The sequence below is a fragment of the Mytilinidion resinicola genome, assembly GCF_010093595.1.
Source record: "Mytilinidion resinicola strain CBS 304.34 unplaced genomic scaffold BDZ99scaffold_5, whole genome shotgun sequence".
In the NCBI taxonomy this organism is placed as follows: Eukaryota; Fungi; Ascomycota; class Dothideomycetes; order Mytilinidiales; family Mytilinidiaceae; genus Mytilinidion; species Mytilinidion resinicola.
Genome location: NW_022985441.1, coordinates 1,534,023 through 1,548,354, shown reverse-complemented (window position 1 = coordinate 1,548,354; position 14,332 = coordinate 1,534,023). Strand labels below are relative to the sequence as shown.

At 54.9% G+C, this 14,332-nt stretch overlaps 5 protein-coding genes across 5 annotated transcripts; 3 read left to right on the top strand and 2 right to left on the bottom strand.

Annotated features, from left to right (window-relative positions):
• Positions 1–203: 203 nt before the first annotated feature.
• On the bottom strand, positions 204–1,111 carry BDZ99DRAFT_254389 (uncharacterized protein). Its single transcript, XM_033713723.1, has one exon. The coding sequence runs from the start codon at positions 830–832 to the stop codon at positions 329–331; it is 504 nt and encodes a 167-aa protein (XP_033580313.1). The 5' UTR covers positions 833–1,111; the 3' UTR covers positions 204–328.
• A 1,127-nt stretch (positions 1,112–2,238) lies between these two features.
• On the top strand, positions 2,239–3,874 carry BDZ99DRAFT_517618 (uncharacterized protein; the record flags this gene model as incomplete). The annotated part of the gene is made up of 3 exons (XM_033725195.1): positions 2,239–2,247; positions 2,351–2,390; positions 3,318–3,874. The coding sequence occupies 3 exons, from the start codon at positions 2,239–2,241 to the stop codon at positions 3,872–3,874; spliced, it is 606 nt and encodes a 201-aa protein (XP_033580312.1).
• Positions 3,875–5,131: 1,257 nt separating this feature from the next.
• BDZ99DRAFT_556893 (uncharacterized protein) lies at positions 5,132–6,702 on the bottom strand (the record flags this gene model as incomplete). Its single annotated transcript, XM_033727189.1, has 3 exons — positions 5,132–6,161; positions 6,211–6,588; positions 6,662–6,702. 3 exons carry the CDS (start codon positions 6,700–6,702, stop codon positions 5,432–5,434), a joined length of 1,149 nt encoding a protein of 382 aa, XP_033580311.1. The 3' UTR covers positions 5,132–5,431.
• A 1,771-nt stretch (positions 6,703–8,473) lies between these two features.
• On the top strand, positions 8,474–11,821 carry BDZ99DRAFT_254353 (uncharacterized protein). Its single transcript, XM_033713722.1, has 3 exons — positions 8,474–8,919; positions 8,977–9,996; positions 10,052–11,821. The coding sequence occupies exons 1-3, from the start codon at positions 8,554–8,556 to the stop codon at positions 11,459–11,461; spliced, it is 2,796 nt and encodes a 931-aa protein (XP_033580310.1). The 5' UTR covers positions 8,474–8,553; the 3' UTR covers positions 11,462–11,821.
• A 687-nt stretch (positions 11,822–12,508) lies between these two features.
• BDZ99DRAFT_507345 (concanavalin A-like lectin/glucanase) lies at positions 12,509–14,085 on the top strand (the record flags this gene model as incomplete). The annotated part of the gene is made up of 4 exons (XM_033724240.1): positions 12,509–12,906; positions 13,009–13,264; positions 13,421–13,814; positions 14,065–14,085. Exons 1-4 carry the CDS (start codon positions 12,600–12,602, stop codon positions 14,083–14,085), a joined length of 978 nt encoding a protein of 325 aa, XP_033580309.1. The 5' UTR covers positions 12,509–12,599.
• Positions 14,086–14,332: the final 247 nt, after the last annotated feature.

Below are 14,332 nucleotides of genomic sequence, written 5' to 3'. Positions count from 1 at the left end.
ACTGACATAGCATACATAACTACCCAGGTGCGCTCTGCCGATCCGCTGCTGAGGAAATTGGTCGTGCAGAAACGCTTTTCTCCTGGGAGCAGCACCGCTCTTCTCATGCAGCTTACAGACACCCTGCATCGTGAGCGTCTTCGTCTGGATCTCCAACTCCTCCCCTCCCACTCCGGCGCGGGACGACGGCCCAGAGCGTCGATAGCAGCACCGCGAACGTAACTTTGCGAGTCGTTCTATCGCGCCATGAATCGCGGCAAATCCCACGATGCCTCGCGTGACAACTCCTCCGATCCGCTATCCCGCTGCGGCTTAGAGGCGTGTTTCATCAACGGCCATCCCAGCCTCCACATTTTGAGGCGACCGCGAACGCAGGCTCCCTGCTTAGCACAGTGACACGCTGCAGCTGCCCCTGGTGTTGGCATCTGATGGTGCTGTTGGACGTCGGCGGCCTGTCCGAGAGCATGTCTGCTTTGGTACCTCTGTATGGCACGCCATCCAGCTCGAGTGGTCTGGCTTCAGCTGCCCTGTGCCGGACACTCGCCGTCGAAACGCTGCAATCCCCTCCAGCGCGCACCGTTGTAGGGAGATCTGCCCTCTCGCGTGGCTGATGGCCAGCTGCCAGCCCCAGCCTCCGGCAGAGACCCCTTTTCTTACGCAACCAAGGAACCACCCGCCAGCTCCTTTGCCGCAGGGCGTGCGCCACTACGAATTCTAGTACCACACCTAGACTCCCCTGCTGTGCTATTCTGCAGAGGCTACAAACTGCTAAAGAACGCCCGTCGTACGACTTGCGGCTCGCAGAGGTGCCACAGTGCCACTCCGTCGCCATTGGTAACGCCCACCGCCAGGCCAAATATGTAGGTAGTTGTCCTGGCAAAACATCGGCCTCAACTTCACGATCCACTCTTTAGACCGAGTACGTGGTATGGAGTGTGTCGGACGTCGATCTTGTCGTACAATCGCTGCCTGGGGCTGTCAAGCATGCTGTACCACTACTTGCCACCCTCTGCATGCCATGCGTTGAGGTTTCACAGCTATTGCTCACGGACCTTAACCGTTGCCAGATATCGCCCTTCTAACACGTTCTTGTCCATATTTCAAAAGCAAACCTGACCCTCCTCACCCAGTTGGGCCAACGTAAACCCCAGCATCCACACGCCTCAACCGCTGCAGAGCACAGGGGGTAATGTGGTCTGAGAGTCATGCGGGGCGCATACTACTTGTTGCCGCGATTTCCCATCCATGCCTCACTGCAGGCTCCTTTGTCCTCTAAGGAGTCCCTGGCTGATACATCTTGATCCTGCTTGAACTGTCTCAAAGCGTTGAATTCTCCAAAAACAACTTTCGCACTACGGAACCTGCTGCCGCTTTCATTTTCATTCAGCCGCATGAATCACTCTCGTATTGCCTCATCCTTGTACATACGAGAGACTGTCAATGGTTATCAATTGGCACGTCAAGCACCGTTATCTGACCACCTTTCGTTCCGGAGCCCTTGTCGAGCACGTCTCGTCTTTCAGAAGATCACCACTGGGGCTTTCCGAACGACCGGATGGTGCGCTGACTGGTGACTGCTTGCATATCTGATCAGATTCGTCTCGCTGAAACAAGGTCTATCCTAGTACCCTTTTGTGAGGTCCCTAGTACCATGTTCAACACTATATGCGAAGCCTTATAGCGATTTCGACAACTTCTTCATTTCTTTTGCTTCACTAGTCACCGGAAGGTACCGCTCTACTGCTACATTATTATATACGTTCCCTGTCTATAAGTATCAGCTCAAGAGTCAAAACGCGGAGCCGAGACAAGAAGCCTGCTTTTGGTCAGCGAAAGTCATTCTTTTTTTGCTCTATACCAGTTCAAATCAAGTCTAATCGTTTCTATCAGCCTCGATCAGACTGTCATCCTGCAGTCAACTTATCACATCACCTCGCTTGTCCTCAGTCACAATCGCTAGCCAAAAGATACCAATGTGGTAGATGTCCAAGACGAAATGTTGATTTGGCGTTTCGTGGTGACTTCGCTTCACTTATTCAAGTGGTTCAGATTCAATTATGCACCTCATTCAATCCAGACACATCCACCCCGGTAATGACGCATGACCGCCCTAGTCCAATCACTAAATAACCTCACCACGGCTTAAAAATCGTTCCGTCTGACCTTGACATCATTCTGCTTTCAGCGTGCCGTATCCACACTATCGTTTCGCCTTCCAATATCCTCCGGCATCCGAGTATGATCTGGGTATACGTCATATCAAAGAGCGAACCCCGCTCGCAGCAACAGGACCCTGCTTGCCCCGCGCTGAATCCCTCCAGCCCTATACCAGCATGCTAATATCGACCAGGCACCCAGCAACCCCTACAGCAGCCTCGATCTCCTCGAATGTTCGTCAGCGACACGGTTTCACTTTAGCGACATGCAGAACTTGAGAATGCTGCACGAGTGTGTATGTGGCGTGAGATTGTGTGATCTTGCAGTTGCAGAGCGGGGTGAGGATGGAGAATATGCGTCCTGCCATCATCTTACACACACTCTGGCTAATTCCGTACATCACATCTTGGAAAAAAGTAACCACTCCGCCTTGGCTCTCGAACCTTCCTTCTATTCCTCACAACTACTCCGTCTCATATATATACTCGTCCCTCTCAACTCCCACTATTTGTCCGCAACATCCCCAAACCCCGCTCAGACGAAACTGCCGAAGAACCTTGTTCCGGGGTAATACAACAAGCTTTCCTATGTGCATAAGCCTCTGACGCTGCGTGGCTCGGAGCCTGCCCATGGTGGCACTGCGACACCCCTTGGATTTCAAGACTGCCAGGGCGGCTCGCCACTTGGTAGATTAGTCTGACTGGGTGCCGAGTCAGGGTTCTCCGGATTATGGAAGCCAGATGGAGGAATAGAAAGAGGTTGACGGTAGGGGCCCTAGGCTGTTGCACAAACGGGGATTTGGAGAGAGGACGGCGAGGTTAAATTGGACTACGTGTGTTCCGAGCAATAATCGCTAGTGGTCCTCACAGTGAAGGGATTCGAAGATGATACTGTGATATAGACTAAGTCTCGCACGGCATTTCCAGCACGTCGAGAATTGGACACTTGAACTGTCTCTGTTTGGAGCCTGCAAAGGTAACCACGGGGATGCTTCAACCGTGTGAAGCTTCAGGGAAATATTCATGCTCGCCTTTCACCGTCTCGGATACGCGAAGCTGGGCTCAACATTACTTCCACTAGGCCCGCTAGGGTCCTTCTTCAACTTCACAGCCTTTCCACAATTAGCTCCATAACCTACCCAAACCTGAATGCACCTACAGCCGTCGCTTCTCAGACGGTCCTACTTCCTCTGAAGAAGAAAGCACAAGGAAGCGCCATTCCGTTAGCCACCCCCCGCACAAAGTCCCCCTCAGCTTTCCTTTCGTCCATCTCAACCTCCGCCTACTTCTCTACCAACCAAGCAACACACAACCATCATGACATCCGCTCCGCCCCCCCTCTCCGAACCCCACCAAGAAATCCGTACCCTAGACCCCTCCAGCCCGGCACACCCACCATCTCCCATCACAACGCACCACGCCGCACCGTCTCCCTCATTCCAAACCCCGAGTCCGCCTCTCTCTCTCTCTTCTACACCCTGGGGGCCTCCTACACCAGTTTCGACCCTCGAGTAGCGTCGCTACCTGAGAACATGACGGCGCGCGCGCGCGCGGCCGGCACAGACCCTACCGCGTATCAGAGAACGGGAAGCGGCGGAGCTCTCCGATCCCTAACAATCACATGTAGACGGGTAGACGGGGAGAAGGGGAGGCTGGAAGCCTTCTCGCAGACCCTGATGACGAATCTCCCCGATTCGGTACACGGAAGTGCCGCCTAGAAGCGCGGTGTGAGGATTTCGAGACTTGGATGGTGAGGGGCGGCGGCGTGTCTGATGCGTTCGAGGATGAGAATAGCGGGGTGGATGGATGAGGAGGGGGTGGATGGGGTGGGTGGGTGGGTGGGAAGCTGGTTACGGATTCGGCGGTTTACGGAGTGTCGTGGGCGAGCGTTTGTGTGGTTGCGACAGGGGGTTACTGTGGGCGTGTGCCGTTTGAGACGGAGGTTGGGGGAGGTTGGGTTTGTGTGCTTGAGGGGGGTGAGGCGCCGTTTGTGGTGAGAGGGTTGGGTGAGGAGGGTGGGGAGAGGGGAGGCGGGTTTGGGGTTATTGGGGAGGCTTATGTGCTTGGGATCATGAAGGGGTGGGGGTTGTAAAAATGCGAAGGGAGAGGGATGTTGAGAGCGTGATTGTGGAATGAGCATTTTTACGCAACCTGTTTAAATCAAGATCTAGTGACCTTGCTCGGCTTTTTTTGGGCCTGGGGGTTTGCTTCAAGCGTCTACTTTGCAGGACGTAGTTGTTTGGCTTAGTGAAGGAAGAACGCGGTTGAGGTTGGTGGGTCCTTTGACGTCTCCTTCAAAACGAGACTTTAAATAAGCACTGAAGCCATCTTACCATACTCAAGATTCAAGAAATTTCAGCCGGTTATGAATTACTGTATTTAGACAGTCAGATCAAAAGAAGTGTGACGTATGTAGAATGTATAGAATCCTGAGTTCAGTATCATTAGTCATATCCAATATTCATTTGGAACCAGAATTTGACTTGAATGCTACCCGAGGGAAAATCTACAATCATCGAAGTGTTTATATCCGTTCCTAATGGGTTGAAGACTTCTCGAATGATGTTTAGACACAGAATGGACCATGAGACTGTTTCTGTCACTAGATCTACAAAGGTACATTCGATACGATTGGCTACTCAAGCAGCAAAGACACGATGGCTACCCCGCGCATAGGTTGCTTATCGATACTGGTGAGAACAGGTAGCTGTGGGTTAATGAGATATGACGTCTAAGAAGCTCTTGTGAAAGCGAAATGCTTGAGGTTGAATGTAGCTGACTTCTATTGTCGATGCTGTACTAGCACCCTCCCAAATATACGCACTCAAAGAGCCATATCTCCAACACGCCTAGAGTCTCTGCGCTGCACCATCCTCAAGATACACGTCTGATCATCGGTGTCGGCAGTGGCATGAAGCTTCCAGGCTCCTCGCCCCGCCTCGGGAAGCTTATCTACCTACCTAGATGTAGCGCATGCAGGGCCGATCGCGCTACGCCAACACACCAGCCAGCTCAAAGCAGCGGCTATCGCATACTCCAGCTCGCCACAAACCATGGCGTGGCTGGACCTCTGTCGCTTAGATGTACAGCTGTTCATCAACCACAAGTACATGTACTTATCATGCAACTGCGCGGTAAAAGCTGCAGTGCAATCGGTATCGTCAACCACATGACCGTGATGTGTGGATGCGGTGCTGCAACTGTACGTCATCTAGGTGCGTTTGCATCCACTCACCACCGTTACACGCCTGACAGCAGCATGCCTCAGTGCCACACTAGAAACGGGTCCCCAGGTCCCGCCGTAGCACCTCCAAGATCTTCTTATCATCGAGGCCGGCGATGCTGGTCGTACCGGTTTCGGTCTTCACATCACCATCGATCGGCATGCCGTCCAGTGGCTTGACCAACGCCAGCAGCTCTCCGAGTTCCAGCTGCTCCCTGCGCTCCTGCTCGAGATAGTCACTATCGAGCTGGAATTGGGGCGGGAGCGACTCCGGTGGCGTGGAGAGGATCTGGATGGTTGGGAACTCGAAAACGACGCGGTTCTGTAAACATGTGGACAACTGTTGGTCCGCGGTGAGGGGAACGAGGACACGCCGGTTGCTGGAGGTATGCGGTTTCACAAGATAGAAGTAAGCTTTGCCGGACTGGCGGGACAGATCGTGCGATCCGATTAAGCGGTCTTCGGTTGGTATTGCTCCAGCTATGGATGGTATTGCTCCAGTTTCGGATGGTGCTCCGGGGTGCTGGGGGTCGGATTCCTCGATTGGCTCAGATTTCAGCTCTGTTTCTTTCGAATCTGCATCAGGGTCTTGCTGATCACTTCGTTGTTTAGAGCCGGCCGTGTCAACTTCTGGTCCTAATTTGCGTTTCTTCGAGGGATGTGGCGGCTGCGTTACTAGGGTTTTATAGGCTTCAGAGAGTGCCACGTTCTCAGAGAGCTCGCCTAGTTGACGTCGTTCATCCTCGTGTATCCACTCCACTGTCCAGATAAGGTGTTTGCCCCTATCATTTTGTTAGGTGACGGCAGTGAGAGGGTGGAAATTTAGCATACCTCTTATTGGATATACGCGTGCGATTGTTCTTCTCCCTGCTCATCCCAGCAGGAGCCCTATCGATGATGACTCCTGCCTCTTGAATGCGTTTTTCAAAATTACTATTCCTACCTGGGAGTTTGGTACTTCGGTTAACAGCGCCAATGCTGCTCTCTTCCATTAGTCTGTCGACCTTGTCGAGTCCTCGCTCGATGCCGGCAATGAAATTGTAGTCATGGTCAACGCCAGCAGCCGTGTGTAGCTTGTTCTTCTTGACATATTTGGTCGGATCCCGCTTGCCATCGCACTGTGCCCGCTGCTGATGCCGCTTGTAGCACGGGAGCGAGCACGTTCTGGCAGAGCACCCTGGACACCGGTACTTGGGAGGGTTGTTGTTGCTTGGGCAGGTTAGCTTCTACAGTAAGGGAGCGGTGGTGTAAGGCGTCATATCAAAGCACGCTTGCAACGTACCAGATGCTGCACAGGGCACTCAACAGCGGCTGGTCGGCCATGTCGGCGCGGGCGGGCGTCTGGTGGAGTCTTTGCAAGATCTCGGGATGCAGGCGACGCAGAGTGCAGCGCGGATCGGGGGCCAGTGCAGGGTCGGGGGTGGAGAGGAGCTGAGCAATTAATCGCCTTCCACCATTCACAGCGTGGCCGACTTGGGCGCAGGGCGTTGGGTCGGCGTGGAGGGATGGAAACGCGGCGGCGAGAGGGCTCAGACACTGCCAGCGATGGACTGCTTCTTGGGCACAACGGTTGGTTGAAAAGCCTCGATCTCAGCCGGTCCCGATGCCGTACGGTGGTGCAACGTGAGGCTGGCTGGTCGCGGTGTCCGGCCACGGCGATTTATGCTCCTGATGCGTGTTGAACCCTGCCGAGTTTTCCAACTTCAGTGGGGGCAAATCGCGCCAAGCCTGGAACTCGAGCCGGAAGTGCCGTCGCAGGGACGGGATGGGACCGCGGGACCGGGGAAGGCAGGACCGTGGCTGCAGTAAGGGTTGTTGGTGGTGGTGAATCTCGCACATCGCCAGCACCGTCTCCAAGGGCATCCTCGCGACTCCTTCGTGATGCGAGGTGGGCTGGCATCGAATAAAGCCAGATCGGGATGCCGAATTCCTCAGGTGGGCCGCTAGCTCACGTCTATCGATCTTTCAAACTTCCGAACCACGTTCCCAGCGCAGCGAGGGCCGGCCTCTGCGACCCGCACTGCTGCATCCTCCCGCCAGCGGGCGTTTCACATCTGAGCAGTCACCCACGGTACGTAAGTCAAGACGCCACGCCGGTACGGCGCCGCGCGAAGGTGGCATCTCTGGTCCCCGTGCGAGCAGACGAGCGCAGACGAGCGCAACGAGTCCTGTTAGTGCCGCCTGCACGGCAGCGGGTCGCCGCCGACTGCCTCCTCCACAGCAGCTCCATGACCGAGCACGGCGGCCGTGACGGGAGCGCCGCTTTGAGGCGTGAGAGGCACAGCGCGCTCTGGATGCGGGCCCCAACGCCGAGCGATGATCAGGGGCACTTCGCATGGGGAAAACCGCCCATTCGCCAGCGCCCACACACGCACAAGTCGACGCCCGCAGCACGCCCGGGACTGCTGGAAGCGACGGGCCTGGGATGGGCCTAGTCGACTCTTGCAGCACCGTGCAGATGCCGCTCCAATTCGGTATCACGCCTCTGAGCATCGCATCCAACACAAGCCGATCCCGATCCCCGCCCCGCGTGCCCGCAGGTAATGCAGCTGCACGTCGTTTGCTCGACTCGCCCATCACACTCGCGATGGTTTGCGCCGTGTAGTTCAGCATGCGACATTGGCGAGGCACTGCGATTGGTGGTGGTGGAGAAGTCGTTCACTGATGGTTTGGAACTGCTGGGACCGCAATCACGGCGCACCGAATCGCGCGTGCCTGGGGGCTCAGGGCACAGCGCAGCCGGCAGTCTTCGGCCAGGCCATATCAGCGCCGACACCACCAGGAACCCCCGGCGGGTGCTGCTGCAGGGCGGCCCTTGTCCGTTCTCATTTCACGTCCTCGAGCCGAAACTGGCGCATGGCACTAGCCACTCAGAGGCCCTCCCCCAAGCTTCACCAAGCAGCCTACCCTCAATTGCGCCCCATCCCCTCTCCTCCAGCCCTCCGTTCTTCTCGTGCCAGTCCACGGCCTGCTCCAGCATCGTGACCTCCGTGTCGCCTCAATTGCCGGCTGAGACGTTGCCCGCAGGTGCTTCTCTTTCTTTCTAATTGTCCCTTTACGCGTCGACGTAAAGCTGGTGCTTGTTGCTATTGTCCTTTTGCTGCCGCCCGCCTCGCAGTAGCTGAACCAGCACGTCAACCAAGTATCGTCCAGTTCCATACCCTCGTTTCTACTATGGCGCCTTCTCTCAGCCTTCGTCCTCGCACCGGCGAGCGCCCTCCCACGCGGGACCAGGGCGACAACAGCCTCATCATCCCCAGCAGGACTTCCTCGCTGCATTCTCGAATCACCCAGCCGCTGCCGTCGACCCTCACCATCAAGCCTGGCCAGCGAACACCCAAGACTCTGACCCACGCCTATATGGTATGTGGTGTTGGAAGAGAGCCGTCTCAATGGGTCAAGGCACCGTCGCCCAGCCAGGGCAAGATTGGCCACATGAAGGGAGCTGTTGGTACTTTCTGGCTTCCAGAGATTCTTGGAAGCAGCCCTCGACTTGAGCAAGACAATGAGATTGCAAGGTCGCTCCATGCGGCTATGAAGGTTGGTGTCTCATTTCTTAGCCCATGTTGTCTGTAGCATAGAAGCTCATGTTACTAGGCCTGCTTTCCCCATGATGTCGAGATCTGCACTGGGAAGAGCCAGCCGCATTGCGTTCACCATTCCTTCGTTCTCCAGCAAGACTCGTCCCACACTCTGTACGGAATTGCCCTCCGCGTCTGGTCCAGGGCCGACGAGAAGAGAGCTGAGACGATCCGCGATCTTCGCAAGCGTACCGAGCCCGACTTCTTCGACACCACCGAGGAGACATACTGGATTCCCTACTGCTTGAGCTTCCTCTCCAGGTACCCGCTGTACAATTTGCTCGGCGACTACCTCCGCGGCATGTGGATCCACTGGAATAAGGCTACCAATCTGTTCCATGCAGAGGAGGTTTCCCGAATCCTGAGTTTCCCAGCTCCTAGACTCAATGATCTCGTGCGTATCGACATGAAGGACTATGCTCTGTGCTATCAGTTCCCGTCTTCGCCCACTGGATTCCAGAACTTCGCCATGTGGCCGCTCTTCATGTGCCTGTCCATCCCCAACATTGTAGGTGTGCTTGAGGCCGCCGTTTCACCGACACGACGCATCATTTTCGTGAGCCACTACCCAGCAATGCTCACCATCGCTGCGGAAACCGTTCGTTTCTCCGTGCGTGTGTACGAATGGAGCGGTCTGTACGTTCCTGTGGTTCATGCACGCCACGTCAAGGACTTGGTACAGGAACCTGGCCCTTACATTCTTGGTATCACCGCCGAGTGCCGCACCCTGTTCACCGCCCCTACCGATGCATTGGTCGTCGACTTGGACCGGAACTTCGTGCTGACGTCCAGCCCCCCGACTGCTCTCAGCCCTGGCCAGCGAACCAAGATGATCAACCGTCTCACTCAGGCCCTTAATGGGGAGGTAGCACCAACTGGCGTTCCACAGCATCTGCGTTCCGCATACGGAGGCGGAAAGTTGATCCCAGCTGGTCAAATTATCGTGATGCGTGGTGAGGTGGAGAGCATCCAGGACCCAGACTGGTGGAATCAGGATGCCGTTATGACGGTCATGGACCACGTGTGCGAGAAATTGGTTCGTGCTGAAGCCCCAACATTGCAATTACGGAGAAGCTAACCTTGCACTATAGGGTCGTAACACCGGAGTCAAGGCTATTTTTGGTGGCTCAGTCAAGAAGCCACTGATGACCAAGGTCTCGATGAGGCATCTTAACGAGATTGTTCGTGAGCGTAACCAATACTCTCGCGATGCGATGGAGGCATGGCAAGACTTCATCAATCTCAAGACTCGCATGGACACCGAGGTTTCCAAGATCTCCAAGCGGAACAACTTTTTGGTTGAGGAGTTGGAGAGCTGGAAGCAGCAATTCCTTAAGTTCCAGGCATTCGCTGAGCAACTCACCAAGGAGACCCAGGACCTCAAGATTAAGATTGAGAGCCACAAGCGCGAGAACCGTCGCCTTACTGGTCTTATTGATCAACAGAAGGATGACACTGCCCGCCTCACCGTCCGTCTTTCCGGAACCGAGAAGCAGCGTGACGATGCCCTGGAGGCCTTGGTCCTGCAGCAAGAAATTGCCGAGGAGCTTGAGCGTGAGAGGAAGCGCAATAAGAAGGATCTTTCTGCTCTCCAACACACTAACAGCACCATCCAACGACAGAGGGATGAGGCTCAGCGTGTGGTGCTTCACCTTCGCGCATTGATTGACGGACAGACTCACCACATGGAGCACATTGTCAAGTCACTCAACACCACCCCAGAGCTGACGAGCTACATTGAGGAAGGTTTCGAAGACGTTCCAGAGGAGGCCGAAGAGGAGTATGAGCATCCAGATGCGAAGGATGCTTCTGAAGTTGGTACGATCCGCGGTGTTTCCGGCGTAGAATCTCGCGTCTCGTCCCGAGCTTTCAGCCGCGCAAGCACTGTTGATGGCAAGCATCTCGAAGGCGAAGATGTCTCACCCGACATGGAGTCTCGTCTACTCAATAGCCCCGTCTCGCGGAAGCGCTTCTCTACTCTCAGCATGGCAGATGTTGCTGACAGGCATCTCCGGGACAAGACCGACGCCATTGCATACATCATCCGAAACATCTCGGAGCAATGCGCTGCAGCCGTGGAGGGTCTGCAACTCGCCCAAAAAGCGGACAGTGAAGACGACAACCACAGCGAGAGGCGTAAGCGCCAATCCTCAGCCTCCTTGGACGGTCACGAGCGTCATTCTAGCCGGGGCAGTGACTTTGGAGAGGAGGATTCTTATCTGCATCCCAACCGCAACTCGAGCATCCCTCCTACTCCAGACCTGATCCACAACCGATCAAGTACATCAATGTCGATGGCTAGCGCTTCGACAACCCCAGACAGGCATAGCCTGCAACCGTACAAGCAGGACGACATCCCTGACGTCCCGACTAAGATCATCGAGCTCGACAACGAGAGCGTCAACGAGCAGGAGCTCCCAAACGACATGGTCCCAGTATCGAAGTACGCGCAACCTATCCAACGCCCACTGCACGGGAGGATGAGCAATATAGGGCAGTAGACGGCAAATGCACATAGACAGGCAACAAGAATTGGTCGAAAACAGACGAAGATCATTTTTTCATGAAACTGGGCGGGCTTTGGGGAGTTCATTTCGTACCCGATTGGCGGGCTGGTGTTATTCGGAACATGTCTTATCTTTTTGGCCTTACACAGCCGTTACGTACGCGCCACCGTCGTCGATCATCTCTTGAGTAGCAGTTGTTGGAAAGAAGAAAAGGTGTTGGAAAGAGGCTAGAGGGAGGGCCCTTGTGCTTGCGTTGGATTCGATATCCCGCCTTTCCCTACCGGCGGACTATTTGTGTAGGGCTGCGTTTTGTGGGTTTGGTCTATATGTACCAAGCGTGTGTTTCCTTCGTATGTCTTTCTTGAGTATTGCCTCGATAATTATACCACCTTTTCAGTCTCCTTTATCCTCAGTTTTTTCGAGTCTCCTGCATCCAGAGTGTACATATGTTATGATGTAGGTATCAAACTTTCGCAGACAAACCGGACAGTTCTAAATGTGGTGATAAGTGAGTTAGTTTGCTTTTATGCCAGTCTTTGCGCGCCTTGAAGTATGTCCCTCCTTGGAAGTCTGCCTTACAGTGAGGCAGCGCTATAATCAAGCGACAAAACCACATAAGGTAGTATTTCCGGACGCGTCTAGTGGGGAATAGCAGCCTCCTAGCCAATCGATATTCGAGCCAGTTCAACACTAGCCCAGAAAAGGAGGTTGACCAAGGTCGACTCAGTCTCCGCGCTAGGCCATCGGACGTAAAGAGAGCCTGTAGCTAGCAATATGAGCTTTCCGAGCGTATGCACGGACACGCAACGAAAAGAGAACGCAACCTCCCACGTGATACCACTATCGTGGCCTGCTGTTGCACCGTTACAAGCGCCAAATGGCGGGAGGCGCAGCCGTGTTCTCAGCTTGGTTCGTTACCTAAATGGTGAAGTTGCGAACCTCAGCCACGTCCTGCTGTCTGGACTCTGTCATCACCTTATACATTCAATTTTCTCTTTTCACTTCCTAAGATCTTTTCTCTTCGACCTCACTCATCTGTTTCATACTTTCAGTCACCACAGTATATTCATCCTCGATCGTGCAGTCAGTCACTCGTTCACGATCGAGCATAGCAGCGCACACCGCCGTAGTCATGCGCTCATCCACCTTCCTTCCACTCTTTAGCATGTTAGGCGCCTTCCGTGCTCTCTCACTAGCCGACGACCCAAGAACGAACCCCGCCAAAGACAACTCACCCAACTGCTCTTGCTACACCGTCGACGGCGGTAATGACACAGCTTACTTCACATTCCACCGCTTCTGGGACTTCCGCAACTTGAGTCCGGACCACTTGACCAGCGACGCATGGAACGCGGACTGGTGGATACAGAACTGGACCTCTCCTGCGTCGTCGGACTCTCCGCTAGAGCGAATCAACCTGGTGGAGAATGTGGGAATATGTAAGTGAAGTCCAGCCCTCGAGCTTTAGCCCGTACTATCACTCTCCACTCACTAGTTTTATACCGCATGCAAGACTGATATCAGACTAACGCTTCATATAGTGACCGGCAAAAATGGAAACGGCACAGCGCTAACACTGAATACCTATCGCAACAACTCACATACCCAATTCACGGCCGAAATCCAAAGCATGCAGCAGAACATCAAACATGCCAGCATCCGCTTCCACGCGCGGGTAGTGGGGAGCAATGGGTCTGAGGCTAGCAAAGGCGCCTGCGCTGGCCTATTCACTTGGTCCAATGACGATAATGAGAGCGACATCGAGATCTTAACGCAGGACCCCTTGGGCACGATCAGGTTCGCCATCCCCAAGCTCAATGTTACTCAATCCCAATGTGCATGCCACTCGGCTCCTCTCTACCCTCTTCCACCACCTTCACTCCCATTACTCCTCCCCAACCTCCATCCCCTCGCACACCCAACCCACTCACGCCCCATCTAACTCTATCACAGATACACCAACCAACCCGACCTCGACAAAGCCGGCAACGCAATCCCCCAAGCCTCCATCACATCCACCGCGCTGCCCCCCTGGTCCCTCTTCCACACGCACCGCATCGACTGGCTCGCCCACGCCACCCACTGGTTCCTCGACGACGCCCTCGTCGCGGCAAACACCTACAGCGTCCCCCAACGACCGTCAGGCATCTTCATGAACCTCTGGGGCGATGGCGGCAGCTGGACGGGGGAGATGGCGCAGGGGGGCAGCGCGGTGCTGGTGCTGGAGTGGGTCGAGGCGGTGTTTAATACGAGTGGGCCGGTGAAGGGGCCGGGGAAGCGGGCGGAGGGGAAGTGTGGGGTTGTGTGTCGGGTGGATGGGGTGAGGGAGATTGGGTGGCCGGAGGTGGTATCAGGAACGGGGAAGCCTTCGTCGGAGGCGGGGAGGGTTGGGGTGGGAGGGGTGATGGCGTGGGTGGTGGGAGTGGTGGCGGTGGTGGCGGCGGTGGCGGCGGTGGTGTAAGGGGTGGGGAGGCTGTGGATCCAGAGGGGTGCTATGTAGCAGTTGACGCAGTAGAAGTGTTTATGGGTACTATTAGAGTCTTTCTACATCTCGTTGTTGTCGGTTCTGTTGATTTCAGCATGAAAATGGCCCTTAGTATCCTAATTCAAAGAACTGAACGAACCCACTGTTGGTAACTTGCGAATGCGAAAGTGCTCAACGATTGGCCTACTGCGAATATTTCGGTTGCATACATTATGCAAACTTGGGAAAGAATCCTCCGAAGCATGTCTGTGAAGGATCGTATTCCTGGGAAAATGCATCACCGCCTCAAAGCTTTCATGACGACCAATGACGCGAACAAGTTCAGGAGCAGGCTTCTATGAAGCTTCGATTTGCAATCGGATTTGGGAAAGGGGAACGTA